Genomic DNA, 17849 nt, shown 5'->3' with positions numbered 1-17849 from the left:
CTGAGATCATGACCTGAGCTGCAGACGCTTAACTGACTGAGCCAGCCAGGCGCCCCCATATATGTATTTTTTAAGTAAATTCTGCACCCAGGGAGATCAAGAATCGCATGCTCTACCAACTGAACCAGCCAGGCACTCAGTCTGTAGTCAAGGGCTGCAGTGATGTAAAGGACATCCACACCCCCCAGTGTGCCTCCACACCTACCACCCTCTTACCATGAAGAGAAAACAGACCTAATTTTCTGTTTGCAGAATTAAAACTGCCTACCCCATGAACTTTTTTTTTTTTTTCAGCTACAGTTTGGTGACTTTTCAAATGTAAAACATAGTACCAGGTTTAAACTTATGTAATCAACTGGTTTTCAAAACACTCGTTTGATTCCCCCTACCCCGTGCAACATTTCTATGCAGTAGACACGGGGCCAAGGTACCAGGCAAGTTAGGGACTGACTACTCAGCTTCTAATTCTAGCTACCTTCCACAGTTTTTTAAAAAAAGTATTTTCTCTTTTCTCGTAAGATCAACATTACAAAGATTTTTTTTTAAAAGAAAAATGTTAAGACTTTATTCAAGATATATATCAGGCATTATAACAAAACAGAACTTCAACCTTTGGAATACTGTAATTTTACACCCTTTGATGCACAGTCCAATATACTATTTTATTACAGATCATTCTATGGGGACTACAGGAAATAAACTAGAGAAATTGCACGGTCACCATCCAGAAGGTCAGCTCTCTGAGTGTGTGCTGTTGGAGAATGAAGCCCATCCTCTGCCATGTCAAATACTGTGCAAGGTGAGGACTAGGAGATACTCAGCAGTGATCATGGTGGACGAGCACTGTTATCACAAACACACAGTTTACTGTAGAGAACACACATTTCAGAGGCCAGTGAAGTGAGCAAGCTATTCACACAAAGCCAGGAGGGATTATGACGAAGTTCTCCAGTGTCTAAGTACACCACCACCTCTCCCCTCCTCAGAAACACAACAGGTGCCCAATGGCAAATAACTAAAAGTTATTACATGAAAATTACAGACTTTTGAGCTAGCATTTTGTAAACAGCCTGTGTCTGTAAATCAGCAAATTAAAAATGTTCAGTTATATCCTCTAGACAGAACACCACACTACTACATGTACACTTTGAGGCATTCACATTTTATATCAGTCCATACACAAATATACAGCTTGTTGGATAAGTAAACACATTTTGCCAGAAATATGACAGCTGCTCTCATTTGTACAGTGAGTGTTTTTAAGAGAGAAACCAACTCCCTAATCAACACTTGAAGGAACAATAGTTACATTTACATTAAGACAGCAGTTTGGATACCTTTATATTTTTTTTAATCTTGAATGAGAAGTAATACAGCATGTCTGAGAGTAGAGTGCTTCAAACTTGTTTTTGGCATAGTTGAGTGCAAACTTGATAGCTTGTACTTGTTAAAACTTTACATCGTAAAATGGTGAAAATATAGTTTGTTCACAAAGGATCTCTGCTGCTAAAGGCATTTGTTTTTTTGGCAAAAAAAAATTTGCTTAAAAGCTGCTCAAGTTAAGCTGCTTCTGGTAATTCTGGGTACTCCCAACTAACAGGTAAATACATTTAAAGCAGATATTTTTCCTCTGAAACCATTCAGTGAGCGTGAAGAAACAGATGTTCTGTCTTCCCTAAAGGGTTTAGGTATTGGTGGGTGTGGGGCACAGACAGTGAAGAGCCCTCTGAACCACAAATTTGCTCTTAGGTTTATTTTCCTAAATTCTGTTGTAAATCACAAAGTCACCCTCAGAGGAATTGTGGGAAGAAGGGACTTAAATATGCATATCTGGCAAAAATCAACTTCAGGTAAAACCCTTTCTCAGGTGGCTAAGATCCAGCCAGTGTGTCGTCAGCAAAGTCTACTTATATATGTTCATGCAGCTCAGTCATGAAATGGTCTTTAACTGGGCCAGTTTATATCTGGTTGACAGTAAGTTCTAAGTGGTACATAACACTAATTCTCTAATCTTCAGGGCATATCTATGAACAAACACAATCGAATTATTATAAGTGACTGGGTTGTGACCACTGCATGCATTACACTGAAAGAAAACACCAACTTTAAGCACGAATATACAAGTCCTACATTTAGGCTCAGCTCTCCGAGAGGGGAGGAACTACCTCAGATCAAAATGCTATCTAAACCAGATTCCTCTTTTCAGATAAAGTTCTCAGTCTAAACAGAGAATCCCTTCAGCTAGCGCTCTATTCTACCAAGCGATTCTGGCTTGCATATGATGTCCAGTGAGACACGGAGTGCCTGTGAGGGCGCGACTTCTCTCGCTCACATTCTGCACAAGCCAGGAAGGGAACAGAAGGATGTGAGCCACAGCTGCCCAGGAAGCTGAGCAGCAAGCCAGTCAGTAAAGATCTCAACCTCTGAAACCTTTCTAGAACCCAGAGTTTTGACAAGTGTCTCAGAATATTTAATGATGTATTTGAAACATAGTTTTAGGTTTGGGTTGGGTTGGGTTGACTGATTGGTTTTTGCTTAGTATTCTCTTAATCAAGTTGCTCAGATTATAGACTCCTCTACCTGGAGAAACAAGTCACAGAACTGGTTACTATGAAGGAGAAACAGTCATTCGTCCAACACTTTTGGAACACTCAAATGATTCCTCTCAACAGCCCTGTGAATTCACATCCCCAGGCAGTTTTACCAAGGGTGAGCCACCTGCCTCAGGCTTTGGTAAATCCCTTGAAAAGATTCAGAAGCTCTTAATCCAGAATCCAGGGGGAGACAAGCTTCTTGTGATAACTCTTATTCTGGGCTGCTCCCCTGGTCTCATTACACTCATCTCTGTCATTACAATATTGTCTCTTCATTCCAAACATCTCTGGTCTATTGACTAAACATCTGTCTGAAGAAGATGGACCATCGTCCTGCAGGGAAAGGGATGTTCCACTGGAGTTGCATTTAGAAGCTTTAGAAGCACATCTGAGACATTCTCTAGAATCAAAATAATTTTTTTTACATATCTTGCAGTTTTCTTACATGTCAGAACCCCTGGCAGCCCTTGCAAGTCCATCAGATTAAGCCAAAAGCCATAAATATGTACATCGTAGTCCAAAGTATTAGTACCAAGAACAAAAAAAAAGTTTAAAAAAATTGCTTTGTCTGCATTTACAGGACTAAAAACGAAGTATGCAACAAATAAATTACAAATGTACATCTCAGCAGTGTGAGGGTGATCTCCTATTTCTAAAAACACACTACTGGCAATCCAATTGTGGGAAATTACTAACCTCAGAAGACTTAAAGGTCACACCTCCCCCACCCCCACACTACCTTTCCCTTTAGCCTCTCCCCAGCAAAATAAAGGAAAATAAAGATCTTAAAAGTGTAAGAGGGGAGAGATAAAAGGCTATGTCTGTGAGGCTGCACACTCAAAACACACCAGCTTGCAGATTTCTATGTTATTAGTGACTAGCTCTTTAAGGCAGAGAAGAAACATTCTGTGGGTCCGGTGCTGTTGGCTCATCTCACTCACGTGGTTTCAGTGGCTGAGGATGAGGTACTTTTCTTCCTAAAGCGGGATCGAAGAACTCTAGGCGGTGCCTGGCAGAGAAAATAGAAAAAGGCATCCCTCAATTTGGCATAAGCATGGAGCCTTTTGAGGTGAGCACCTGTGTGGGTTTGTGTTGAGACACACAGCTCCTTTGGCCACACCCACATATGTGTGACGCAGCTGGCTGGGAATCAGGGTCACACCCCAAGCATCCCATGCTGAGCCAGCTGAGAAGACAGGTGCCTCCCTCCCTCTTTATGCTCTCCCAAGTTCCGGGGTCTTCCTGGTGAATGGCTGCACAGAAGGATGACACAACTTTCTTGTTTCTGCCTTGGGAGCAAAATGATCCTAACAAGTGACTCAGCAGAGAAATCCCCCTCACCCCCAATCTCTTCCCTTGTTCTCATCATTTCCTTTGGAAAGAAGCCTTCTGTTTCCAGGTACATGCCTGAAATTTCTATCACCAAGTTCCCAGTCCTCTTCCTGGATGTGAAATCCTTTAATGTACAGCAGGCTGCACAGCAAAGAGACACTGACTGTCCTTAAGTATAAAGTGTTCCACCCCATCTCCCCTACAAATGGCTACCAAGGATGGGGAGCCCTCCTTCCTCCTTCCAGGGAACACACAAATCACAGAAGTTACTTCTGCAATGAAAGAAAAGGAAACCTCTGTCCTGGCACAGCACTCTAAGCTGGGGGTAGGGGCAGGGCAGGGTGGGGGCAGTGACACGGCTGGCCCCAAACTACTCTCAACCCGTCTCTGTCCACTTCTCTCCACTAACTTTTTCTGTGGCACCCTTCTATACCTCTGTTCCTTTGGACCCAAAGCCCTTCCCTCCCTTCTCTATCTTCCTATTTAGGACCCAGCTCAAAAGTCACTCCTGAGCCCCTCTGGCCACAGCCTCGACACACATACCCAGAGTCACCTTCTCATAGGGTTTTGCACATGAGAGGACATCAGGACTTTGCACCTATGGCGAAGTGTGCTTGATCTGCTCCCTGTCTCTCCCTCTACACTGTGAACTCCCTGGGAGCCAGGTCCACCTTTGCTGTTTCCCAGTAAGTAGTTCAGTGCCTGGAAGGCACACAGACGGGAGGGAGGAGGAAAGGGAGAGAACAAAACAGGAAATACAAAGCTCTGGCCTTTCACATCCTGAGTCCTCAGGACACCTTTCTGATTAGGAAATGTTTACCAGCCACCTCTGGATACAGTAAAAGAAGAATCAGAGAAATCTAACTTTTGGTAACCTGTCTCAGGCTAATGAAACAGTAAAGCAGGTTGTGCAGCTTAACAAAACAAAACCAGAATGGTACAAAGGCTCAGACCCTACAATGTTTTGGGCACTTTCCTTGTGAGAGCAGAGCCCCTACCCCCAGCACAGGCTTTCCAGGCTATGATGGACAGGGCACACCCAGAACATCTTTTACCAAAACCTCTAACTTCAAAACTGACCCATAGGGGCCCCGCCCTGGAAATGAATCTGATGAACTCACGTACACTCAGTGGTGAGAACCACGGTCTGAGTCTGAAAGGGACCGATAGGCCATGGTGCTTGAGTAGGCAAACATTTCAGTGCATTCCCTCATCTAAGTCTCCCAAAGGTCTCTATGTTGAGGATAGGGGAACTTGCCTCAGATGGACTCTCAGACCACAGTATTCAGCAGATGGGCCACAGGAGAGGAGACGCAAGGGGCAGAGAGGAAGACTTGGGGGTCCCCAGTTCAGCCAGCTCCACACCTGGACCTGAGCCTGGTGACTCCCTGTCCACATCACAAAGCAAGGCCCCAGAGGCTTTAGGTTTGGGCGTCCCATCCACATCCTCAACTGGCCAGAGTACATGTATCTAGTATAACTGGTTCGGGTCATTTTGGAGGGCTGTGCCCTTTCACTAACATGTTATCAGGATCTGCTTTGTACCAGACACCATCACTGTGTCTTGGAGATATAGTGACAATCAGCTTTATTTATAGAAACCTGTCAAGTAACACATTTCCTGCCCCTAAGACACACATTTGGGGCGTTTTTCATTCACATACCATCTCAGGTTAGTGGTTGCACATTTTTCATTTTTATTTTAGGTACTATATCACCTCTCTTATTTCTAAATAAAACGAGCAGAGTCCTTTTTTGCCTATCAGCAGGTATCTGGATGCTATCTAGTGGTCTGTCCTGCCTGTTTGTTTGATGGAGAGAGGTCTTCCTACCCCAGGCCCTTGGGAGATGCTGGATGTCCCAAGAGCTGCCAATCCTAGGACCCCCAAATCTCCAGTGCAAAGCCCTTGTGGGAACACATGCTCCAACCCGTGGCCCCAGACATCGTGTACCTCCAGGGGAAACTCCGTCTTTCGAGGCGCCTTATACTTGTACATGAAATCCAGCAGGTCTTCCTCCTCCTCATCGGAAAATGCCAACGGGTTTTGGACCTGGTGGGTCTCCCAAGCCTTCACACCACCCTCATTCACATCTCCCTCAACCACTTAATGTCCATTTAAAATCTATACAAAGGAGACAAAGTACAGCAGGGAGGGATCAATGTAGAAAGGAGCAAGGAAGGGCAGGCAAGGTCAAGGTTAGGTACACAGCACCACAAGCCTGTTAGGAAAGCCAAGGTCCCTGCATCTGAAGAAGCAGCCAGCATCCTCTGGGCCTCCTTGCAGGGTGGTCCCAGGCTGTGAGGGTACAACTGGAAGTGGGCAGGCACTGGGCACAGGATGTTCCAGAACCTACTGATAAGCTACCAAGGGAGGTGGGGGTACTGCAGCCCCAGGAGAAGGAAGACGCTGTCTTAGCTGAGAGGTGTCAAGCCCTGCAGCTGAGACCTGTGATGCCACACTCAAGAATGCTCAGGGAAAGAATCTCTTCTAGAATGGATATGCAGTGATTTCAGAGGGGCCTGGCAGTTTCCTCTATTCCACAGACACGCTATGTTGACAGTGCCTTACACTTGCATATTTAGCTCCAAGTGCTCTTTGAGATAGGATGTCAAATGCCAGGAAGCCTTAAGAGAGAACCTTAAGCAAAGCTATGTAGATTTTTCATTTCCAAGGACAAATCCCAGAGAAGCAAAGAAACCTAGTGGAAAGAGGATCTGGGAATACCCTTTCCCCAGATGACAGCAAGACCTTGATTAAATCCACAGGGAAAACTCCAGAATTAATTCATGTCGTTGAATGCACAGTATTTTTTAAAACGTTCCATGCTTAAGCGTATATTCCATGTCGTCTGGCCAGGTGGTCCTATTTTAGTCGAGATATAAAATATTTCCTGCACGTACCCAGCTTATCTGACACTCAAAGAGATAGCATTCTATGTTTCATATAATTGTGTTTACCTAGAATCACAGACTGTAGGGGGCCCTCAGATCATCTGGTTAACCAACCCCAAGGCCTGCAGAAAGAAAGTAGAACTCTTTCTGGAACACCCTGCTACTGCTCCTAAAAAGTCAGTCACCAAATGTGACTGACTCCACCACCAGGGGACTCGCTAGACTATAACACAGCTCCAGACTTAACCAGGTGTGGGTTAGGTTAAGTAAAACTAACAGGAGACCCTCTAATCTTGAGCAGCTTTTCCAGGTACTGCTGCTGTACTCCCCAACAGCCAGCAGGAGGCAGCACGAGCGCTAGGTTGTCTGAACCACAAACTGCAAAGCTGACTTGTAGTCTGGGAGCGCCGGCTCCGACATCGCCTGGGTAAGGGCCAAGACTTAGACCATTAAACTTCCTTTGGTTTTTTATTTTTTATTTTTATTTATTTATTTTTTTTTGCTCCGTGCATCCCCCAACCTGGGTGGTGGGATGAGGTTAGCTTATCCTCTGGCCCTGTCCTAGGCAGAATACTGACATTATCGTAGAGTTTAGTTATCAAGTCAGACCTTGACACCGTCCACAGAGAAATTCCTTCTGGACACAGATACCTCCTGCCTAACAGGAGGAAAAGGAAACAAGCCTGCCTAGAACCAAAAGGCCTCAGCCTAGGGCAGAAACCACAGAAGCAGCCTGGCCAGCTCTGCCCCAGCACGAAACTGCATCCTGGGAGCAGACTTGGGGACTGGTTTGAGTGCCTCTGCACACGTGGTTCCCTCCAAATCTTGGTCCAGGGTTTTCCCTGCGCTGTTGCTATCCACTCCTTAATACTCTGATCACTCCCAGAGACAACTCTCGTGCAAGCTCATGGCCACAGCCACCACCTCCAAGCCTCAGGTGATGGCAGCCAAGCCTTGGGCCTGCAGAGCTGCCACCCTAGTGCCCAAGGTGGGGTGGCCTCTAGGAAAGCGCAGGAGCCCCTGCTCTCTGCCGCAGCCTTGGCCAACATTCCGACATTCCTATTAGCAAGTGTGTCAGCAGGACTAAAGTAGGCTGGCAGGTGGCTCTACCTCTTCTCTGTGCGGTGGGGAGGGCAGGAGGAAGAAACTGGACAAGTCTCAGAGCCCTGGGAGGCCTGAGTAGATGAGTCTGCACTAAGCCCAGGCCGCTCTACCGTTGTGCCAAAGAAACCCCCAGGTTAGCCAACACATCCCACACAGCACACATTAGTGGGAGCCATTCACGGAAGTCAGCAAACGTGTCGAAGGAGAGCACGCCCATCTGGAACACTTACATCCGCGTCGCCGACAGCCACCGAGGAGAAAGAAAACAATATTCTGTTAGGGAAGGGTCTTTCCGGATGAAACGATGAAACTCGTAGGCACCTGTGAGCATGTGGGACCACGCCCAGGTCCACACCCAGACACACCGCCCTCACTCCTCATGCTAGGACGGCTCCTGCTGCTATTGGAGGAAACTTGGGCTGCCCTGGACCACACTCAAGGCCAATTCTCCCCGCCTCTCTCTCTCTCTCTCTCTCACTAGGATGAGTAAAAGGTATGACTTTGCTTTTTAATATGATGTCCCACACACTTTTTTTAAAAAAAGGAAAAATGTGCATCTCTAGGACTTAACTCTGAGCAGTAATACAGACTTCAGTTCTACATTACATCAAGGCAGGTAGAGAGAAGAGGGAGGAGAAAGGGCAGCTGGGCAGGAAGGAGAGAGAATAACAAAGAGACCCATGCCCAAACAACAGGGAATCCACTGACAGAGGGGCAGGAATGGAGCCGAAGCGGGGAGAGAATGTTCTTCTGGGGTCTGAGATGTACAGATGAAAATCATCTCAAGGGACCAGGAGTGCCCTCTGACCAAAGTGTCTGTGACCCCCTGAAATCCTCTCCCACCCAGCACCCTTCATTTGCAGAGATCGCCATACTTTATGGAGGGGACTGAGGCCTGGGGACTCTCTCACCATCACAGAGGGACCTAGTATAGACGAACCCAGTTCCTTGCAAGTAGACCTTATGGAAACTGGGAAGTATGGGGAGAACTCTGGGACACTGGGTGTTAGAAGGCCTGAGAAAGGGAGGGCTGGGGCAAAGACTCCCAGATCACAGCTCTGAACAAGGCCACCCCAGCTGGAGGCCCCACCCCACCAGCCTGCTGCTCATTCCCCAATGTCTCCATCCCCACAGCTTCCCTGAGGGCGTGGGAGAGGCAAAGTCCACTCAATCCCTACAGTCAACTGCAATTCTATTGAAATGCACTGGAAATGCAGCCTCTAATCTGGAAACCCTCGGAGGTCACCAAAGGTGAGGGCTCCCCAGAGAACAGCACAGAGCAGTTCCATGAGGAAGGAATGGAGGAGAGGGCAGCTTTATTTTCCCTGGTCCCCCAAGGGATAATATCACAGAATTAGAGGCTTTCAGAATGGCTCACAGAATTTACAAACTCAAAATTGGAGAATTGTGAGAAATAATCACAGTCGCCTGAGGGGGCTGGGAGCTCAAGGTTGGTCCCTGTGAACCAGGTCCAAATACTAGCCTCTAGCGCAGCAATGCAACCCCTCCATTCCTTTCTTTCTTTTTAAAATCGAGATATGATTGACATGTAACATGTTAGTTTTAGGTGTACAACAGAATCATTTGAGATATATATACACACACACACATTCTATAGACCAGTATGTGTATCTGTATATCTGTCTCTCATGTGGACTGGGAGGCCTCTGAGGCACACAGGGCTGATCAGTTAGACACCCCCCACCCACTGTCCACTTGCTTCACTCTTTTGACTGTCAGTTCACTTTGGATTTATGGTCTCCCAGACCCCCAGGTCTTATATAGACTTGCAAAAGCCTTAGAGAAGTCTCATAAATGAAGAAATGAAGGGAAACCAGGACACTTCTGAAAACACAGCTCATGCCCCTGCTCTTACCACTGTGGGAGAGATGGACGGCCATGCCTCAGTGGGCGGGTGCTGGGGACACGGGCAGTAGCGCAGTAGTGAGGACCTTGCCTCTCCCCTCCCTCTCCTTCCCTCATGCTGGCTGGCAGTTGGAGGGGTGTCCTTCTGCCCTTGAAGTCAGAGGCAGCTCTGCCATGGGGGGCACTCCCCATGGCAGGTGAAAGGGGAGGTGGGCCAGTCCAGCACCATCCCCCTGTCAGAATGTGCCTAGTCAAGGTTAGGGCAACAGCAGGAGCAGGTCAGGAGAGAACATGGCCAAGGCAGGGTGGCCATGGCTACACCTTCCTCTCAGGAAGGGCAGCAGCAGGAGTCCCCATCCAGGCCTGGGAAATGCCAGGTTCCTCCCCTTTCCCTGAGGTTTCCTGGCTGCTTCCGGCTATAATAAAAAGCCTTTTCACAGACATTTTCACAACCACTTAGTGAGGTGAGGAAGCAGGATCTTTAGGTCTATTTTAAGATGAGGAAATCAAAGCTCAGCATGGTTAGGTGGTTCACGCACAATTCCATAGCTAGTGAGTGGCAAAGCAGAACCAGGGCTCCCTTGGCTGCACCTGGACCAAAAACTCTGAACTATAGGGAGGAACTATCGTCCTCTGTCGCTTCAGAGAACCTGGGTAGGTTCCCACGTCCTCATCACCAGAGCACAAGGAAATATGACCCTGTGGTGGTTCTTTGATATTCCTCTCTTCAAGAGGTGGAGATGAATCCCCCTCCCCTCGAGTGTGGGGTGAACCTAATGGCTCACTTCCAACAAACAGAAGAAGACAGAAGTGGTGGTGTGTGACTTCAAAGTCTAGGTCCTATCCTGAAACACATTGCGGCTTCCTGCATGTCCTCTCTCTCTATTGGATCACTCACTTTGGGTGAAGCCAGTCACCATGTTGTAAGGACTCTCAAGCAGCCCCAGAGAGACCCATGTGGGAAGAACTGAGCCTGCAGCCAGTAGCCACAAGAGAAGCATCTTAGGAGTGGATCCTCATGGTTCAGTCAAGCCTTCAGATGACTACAGCCCTGGCTGACATCTTGACTATAACTCTTAGCAGACTCTGACCCAGAACCACCTATTTAAGCTGCTCCTGAATTCTTAGCCTGCAGATGCTGTAAGAGAATACAGGTTTGTCATTTTAGGTGGTTAACCTCCTGACTCCCCCCAGACTATGCAGCCGAAAGGGAGCCCCAAGGTCAGTACCAGCTTATGGTTAGAACCTCCTCCTGAGGCAAGAGTCCAGCACACCGCACAGAGGCTGGCTGCTTACTCACCTTTCCGGGTCCTGCAGGTAGAGCAGCAGGTACACACTGTGGGGATGGGGGACATCATCAGTGATATCCCTCACTTGACAGGAGCTAGCCCCAGACAAAAAGGGAGGCCCCAGTGAGGTGTGCGATTCCAGTGTGTTCAATATAGGAGTCCCAGGGATGTGGGTCTCTGTAGAGACACCAAGGTGGAGGATGAGATCATTCCAGCTTCAGCTTCCTCTCAGGTGCTAGAAAATGCCCTTGCCTGGCCCACAGAGGTCAGTCCTTGTGTCCTCTGAGAAATAAATTCAACCACACCTGCCCACACAGCCCTCCTCTCTATGACTTCCAGTTCCAAATGACCTCCAGGAAACCTTCTCAGACTGACCACTGCCGCCCCAGAGTGCTTAGTGTCAGTCATTTGGTCAAAGACCTAATTGGCTGTTGCCTTGCAAACTCCACTGGTCTGGGTGAACAACTGGGCCTTGGTATACAGCAGGTGCTTACTAAATACATGGTGAACGAGTATCTCCAAATTCATGGAAGGCAAGGATCGTTCTTTTAACATCCTCTGCACCCTTCCTGGGTTCAATGCCAAGCTTTCAATAAATGGTGTCTAACAAAATTCTATGAGGGAGGGAGGGCAATGTGTTCCTGGAAACTCCATATTGTTATTTTAGACCATAGGCCATGTCTTTTTATTTTATATACACTGTTACATAATATCTCAGTTGGCTTTGTACTTTTCTCACTAGGCATCATGTTCTCAAGATCTGCCTGTATGTACATTGAAACTGTTGCCTCTGCCCAACTAATACAACTCCATGGGGTCTAGCCACCATTTCTTAGCTGTCCGCTGCCAGGCTGCCTTCAACAACAACTGCCACCTGTCCAGGGTTTGCAAATTCTCTTGTTTTCTCTCCTTACAACCCTAAGATCTAGGCTAAGTAGGGATAACCGTACCTTCTTCTCAGAGGAGAAAGCTGAAGGGAACTGTGCTCATCTTCCATGCCGAGCTCAAATTCTCTAGTAGTGATCACCTGGGGTATCATTCTGAGAGAGGGTCAGAGGCTGAACCTACACCCAGTGGGAGCAAATCTGGCAACTGCCTGGCAATGTCTGCCTTGCTAGCACAGCATCTGCTGCTCTGCAGAGGCCCACGGTCACCCTGCCAGGATGGAAGCCCAGACTCGGGCCCCACCTGACCATGCCCAGTGTCTAAGGCCCACACAGCCAGTGAGGGAGGGGACACGAGCCCTTTGTTACTGGGCCTCTTTGCCAGACTTCCTTCCAGGCATCTCGATCCCCAAATGCTCCAGAGCCTCTATTCTGAGTGCTTCTGCCCCAAGCCCTGGCCCTGGGTCATCTTTCACCTATCTGTTTTCCTGAGAAAACTTTTATTTTAGGCCCCAGGAAACCTTTAAAAAAAATATTAAATAATGGAAACCTTTAAAAAAATATTTTAGGCCCCAGAACAGCTGGAGGGAGTGCCACATAGTCCCTGCCCTCTCTGCTGGGTCAGCACCTCCCTTCCCAGTCCCGAGAATCACAGGTGCTGTGGCCAAGGGCGAGCAGTGGGGAGCACAGGTGGGTTGCAGCCTGTTGCAGCATGGCGGCGGGTTCTCTGGTTCTCCATGAACTCCCCCAGCTGGCATCCAGAGTGACCCTCCTGCCTCCTGGGGTGTGGCGGAGGGCAGCGGGCATCACTGCTAATGTAAGGCAGCAGGCCAGCACCGAAACAAAGCATCCCAAACCCATTTCTATCTAGTGCTGGTCTGGGAAAATAGTCAAAGCCCAGGAGATGCTTCCCATTGCCTTCAGACCTTACCAGAATTCTCCCCTCCCCAAATTCTGAGGCTTCCCAGATAATACACCAAGGAGGGGCCTAGGCAGAAGGCCTGGATCTGGTCCTGTGTGATCTTAGTACAGTCCACGACTCTCTGAGTCTCTCATAACTTCCTCCACCTGGCTCACTTTATAATGACAACATAGAATCTATGACAACATAGAATCATTCAACTTTGGTTTGGGCCTTTCCAGTGTCAGGCACCTCGCAAGGCAGCCCATTTCCCTCTTGGATATTTTCCTATTACAAAGTGCTTTCAAAGGTGAATAAAATTATAACAGGAACAATAATAGCAGCTATTATACAGAGTGCCAGACATGATCCTAAGCACTTTTACAGGATTAGCTTACTCAAATCCTTAAGATGACCCTACAAAAGGGTATTATTATTCCTTGTACACAGATACAGAATCTGAGGTTCAGAGAGGGTAAGAGCTAGCCCAGGTCACACAGCTAGTAAGCAGCTGCCCCCATGGAACTTTACTCAACTTTATCCCATTGGTTCCTGCTCTGCCTCTGAGCCTCACAGAATTGGGACCTGTTTTTCTTCCAAATAACAGTTTTCACTTGAGGCTCTATAGCCAATAATCTGGGCAAAGGTAGAGGTAATACCTAATTCCAGTTCCTATTCATATTTCTGAGACAGTGCCCAGTAAGTCAGAAGCTGTAGATGCTCCAGGAAACCTAGTTGGTCAATGGGTGAGACCCAGGGGGCACTGGCCCAGGAGTCAAGAGGCCCCAGGAGAATGCCAATCAGTGGGTGACCCTGGTGACCATTCCCTTTGCTGTGGCTCTGTCTCTTCATTGGTAAAACCTGAGGGTTAGACTGAATGATCCCTGAGGTTCCTTCCTGCCTGGGCTTCTGGGAGTCCATTCTAAATTCACCTGGGGGAGGGTTCATTCAGGAGATAACCTCACCCCTACAGCCAAACTTCTACCTTCCCAACCCTGCCAGAGTTAAAACATTTCCCCTCCTACAAAAAAGCCATAATATTCAAACCTGGGGCCAGGATAAAGTGGGATATTTGTCAGAAGGGAGGAAACTGATGGACATCTGCCCTGGGTGTGTGCTGTTCTCTCCCTGGCGGGGCATGTGAGTCATCATTCCTAGGGCACCCGTGGGGCCTCTTCTTTCCCACTCCTGTCCATGACCCCCCAAAGTCAGCTGGGGTTCTTGAGGCTCGGGGCCAAGATGCCCCCTGCAGGGTACACCTCACGGCACAGGGTCAGAGTCCAGGTGGCTAGCATGGCCCTGTTTCTAGGTTTAAGAGCAGGGTAGCCACCAGACACATATCACAGCCACAAGCTTCAAGAGGGTGGTCCAATTCCCATCCATGAGGCTCACTTTTCCACCAAGGGTGAGCAACAGAAGCGGCAATCCAGAGCTATCTCCTTCCCCCCCTTCACCATGAACCCAGCAGTGCTCAGCTCCTGAGAGCCAAGGTCTCCGAATCTTTCCAAGGAATGGTCTGGGAAGATGTGAGTCCTAGCCCAGGTCCCTACCCCCCCTAATCCATACCCGTGCCCTCTGTAAGCCTGAAACCCACCAATGGATCAGACACCAGTGGGTCGCAAACATGACTGCACCTCCACACCACCACATATCTGGGTCTCATCCCAGACTTACCAGATCCTCTGGGGATGGGCTCAGGACTCTACATGTTTAACAGGGTCCCCAGGCTGATCCTCATGCAAGCAACCTTATGCGAGGCATTTTACAACCAGAGGTAGACATTGGTGATAGAGGTGTGGTTTCCATAAAGCCATGGCCTCAGGAATCAGACCTCAGAGCTAGTATGGCCCATGGCACATAGCGGCTGAGGGTTAGCATGGTGAATGGGGACTCAAGGATGGGAAGAAATGGTAGAGTGGGGAGAGAGGACAGGAAACATTTATGTAGGGCAAAGGGATCACAAGAGCCATAAGTCCTGGGTGGGTAGGAGGAGACATTCAGGTGCTCAAGTCAGGGAAGCCCTCCTGGGAGTATAGGGTCAGACAAGAAGAGAACAAAGAAAGCTGCCTTGGTCCAGGTCCAGCTGTGCCTGTTGCCTCCAGGCTTGGTTCAGGCACCCCAACCATCCCCAAACCCTCAGATAATCAGATGGAGTAGGCAAGGCCCTTTGGCGTGGGTGGCCTAATCCTGCCCCTGGTCAGAGTCCCCAGGCCAAGCCTCCCATCTGGGCCTGAGTGGTGTTCTGCTTCTTAGCTGGCCTGGCGTGATCTGATGGACATCTGTGTTGAGGGCAACTCCAGGTGACATGCCATGTGGTAGACTGGGCCGCTCTCAGCAAAAGCAAGGCCTGGAAACTGGAAAGGGGGAAAAGTGAAATGACACCTACCTGAGCTGCCAGCACTCTCAGAAGCACTTCTGGACATCTTCGGCTGGCCGTGTTTGCCACTGGCACGCCCAGACCCCGGTGGTGGGGGGCTGGAGGGGGCAGGGGTACCATCTCCCCTGATGGTGGTGAGGTCCTGCATGCTGAAGCTCCGGAGTCTCTCCGATAAGGCACCCTGTCCCTGGATACAACACAGGAGGGGGCACACATCAGAGGCCTGCCCCACATACCACAGGCAGTTGTCGGCAACAGACACAACAAAGGCCAAGAGGGGTTCTGACAGTCAGCAAGGTAGAACTCAAGACCTGGAAGGACTCTGCAGAAGGGCAGATGCCTGGTGTACTTGCTGGAAGCACTGAGAGGGTCAAGGTCTGGAATATTCCAGGGCTTCCTGTGGGTCTCAACAATTGTTCCTCTGGCTCCTAGCTCCTTCGTCTCCTTCAGATGCCCACATCACATGATAAACTAGAGCCAGAGACAGACCCAGGGCCAAGGAAATGACTACTTCCTGCAGTTCCTGCTCTTGAGGGGTTGTTTGCTGCTTCTCTGGCTTTACATAAATAAAAATCCCTACATAGCCACATTTTGCTCAGTTCCCAGTACACAAGAATCTGGTCAGAAAGATCAAAACCTAATAATCTATGTGTTCAGTCCTTACTCTTTTCAAAGGAAATAAAATTCAGCCAGTATATTTTAAAATGTATGACAACAGCAATTTCTCTTATCTGTCCATATTACTGTTTATGAGGCACATTTACTTCCACTCTTGCGTTTGAGCTTCATAAAATACCCAAAAGGTAATGAATCAGGAAGGAAAAAAATGATACTAAGAAAAAAAAACCCCTGCTGACTATAACCATTTCATATTATGAGAGAGCCACAGAATTCATCTCAGGGAAAATTGTTCTTTTGTTTAGGAAAGCAAGATCAATCCATTATACTTATGAAAGGGAAGGTCCTTGCTGTCTGGATGATAGAATCTGTGTCAGAGTGAAAAGGATCAGAGTGCAGGCTCAGGGAGAGCCGCATTGCCTCAGGGGCGCCTCAGGGGCTAAAGAGGGAGCTAGTGTTTGGGGGAGAAGGACTCTGAGAGAGGGCTAGGGGCTGGTCATAGACTGGGGTTATTGAGAACTGGGTTGGGATTTGAGCACAAGGAGACAGGCAAGTAAATAACCACCAAGCAAACAGATGAAGTTGGGCATCATCAGAAATACTGGAGGGTGTGCAGACCTCTCACAGGTACATGGGGCAGCAGGGAGTGAGGGAGGAGGTATTTTATTTGGATAATGAAGGCAAGAGTAGTCCTACAGGGCTGGAGGTCTTAGGGACAATAAGGCACAACAGATAGAACAGAACCAACAAAGCAGCACAAAATCAGTGGGAACAGCTAACAAGAGGGCTCTGGGTTAGGAGTGGAATTGATGAAACAAACAAGGAGCACAACAGCTTAGTAGGATGCCTTCGACATGATAGAGGGTTTGGAGGACTTTTTTCATTTTCCTTAAGGGGGAGAAAAAAGCAACGAAAATGGCCAGCAAAGCAAAGCACAGCAGTTCATAGAAGTGACTAGTCAAAAAGCCAGTTAGATAAAGGAGCAAATGCAGAATGAGTTCATTAGAGGGAGGGGGGAAAACAAAAGGAGCTTGCAGACAGGTCTAGAAGAAATGTCAGAATAAAAACAAAGATGCATTAAAGTATGAAAAAGATCAGTGCTCAACGTACCAAAGATAAAGAACATCTCTAGGAAACTAACAGCAAAAAAGAAAATTATTATTTTTTTTTTTATTTATTTATGATAGTCACAGAGATAGAGAGGCAGAGACACAGGCAGAGGGAGAAGCAGGCTCCATGCACCGGGAGCCCGATGTGGGATTCGATCCAGGGTCTCCAGGATCGCGCCCCGGACCAAAGGCAGGCGCCAAACCGCTGCGCCACCCAGGGATCCCAAGAAAATTATTTAAATAAACAAATATATACAATTAGAATTTTAAGTAAGAGATAATTGCCCTGGTGGCCTCAGACACCACTCTGCACGATGGCGGCCAAGGGGTTGGAGAGCTTACTTTCTAGACATTAACAACTGTGTGTGTGTGTGTGGTGTGTGGGGGGGTGTCTGTGCCACCAAAGCCAGGTGGGACTAGCTGCCCAGTATAATCCCCTCCAAAATCTATCAGCCAATGACCCACAATTATTTCATAGGGACTTAAGAGAAATGAGAGGACCATAGAACAAAAATGGATTCTGAAAAAAAGTAATTCCATATTAGGTTCACACCCAGGAAGACCACTTACTGGTTCACTTTCCATCAACCTCCCGTTTGGTCACTTTTAAGAATGATTTATCAAGGACATTCTCTGGGCAAGACACTGAGCTAGGTTTTATTAGGAAACACCAAAAATACAGCTCAATTTTGGAGAGAATGTAAATAGACAAATGCACAAAAAAACCATACAAAGGTGCCATATCAGAAACTACAGAAAGTGAAGATTAAGGTTCTAGAGTCAGACCCAGAGTCAAATTACAGTCCTAGTACTAATAGCTGGATGACCTCAACCTCTCTCTGCCTCAATATTCATCTCTGCCAAGGAGCATCCACTTGGTAA

General features: G+C 47.8%; 1 protein-coding gene across 3 annotated transcripts in view; it reads right to left on the bottom strand.

The window, feature by feature from the left end:
• Window positions 1–545: 545 nt before the first annotated feature.
• REEP1 (receptor accessory protein 1) overlaps window positions 546–17849 on the bottom strand; it is a 104661-nt gene continuing 87357 nt past the window's right edge. For 2 of the 3 annotated variants that reach the window (XM_055327122.1, XM_055327120.1), the window contains 5 exons: window positions 15250–15427; window positions 11090–11125; window positions 5879–6030; window positions 3536–3603; window positions 546–2994 (listed from right to left, as the gene is read on the bottom strand). In XM_055327122.1, the coding sequence (XP_055183097.1) occupies window positions 2763–2994; window positions 3536–3603; window positions 5879–6030; window positions 11090–11125; window positions 15250–15427 (666 nt within the window). In that variant the 3' untranslated portion in view covers window positions 546–2762. Of the gene's footprint in view, window positions 3604–5878; window positions 6031–11089; window positions 11126–15249; window positions 15428–17849 lie in introns of all 3 variants that reach the window. The other variant, XM_055327121.1, reaches the window with a different exon arrangement.

Source organism: Nyctereutes procyonoides, unplaced genomic scaffold, assembly GCF_905146905.1.
Source record: "Nyctereutes procyonoides isolate TBG_1078 unplaced genomic scaffold, NYPRO_anot_genome, whole genome shotgun sequence".
Taxonomy (NCBI): Eukaryota; Metazoa; Chordata; class Mammalia; order Carnivora; family Canidae; genus Nyctereutes; species Nyctereutes procyonoides.
This window is presented reverse-complemented; position numbering and strand designations above follow the sequence as displayed.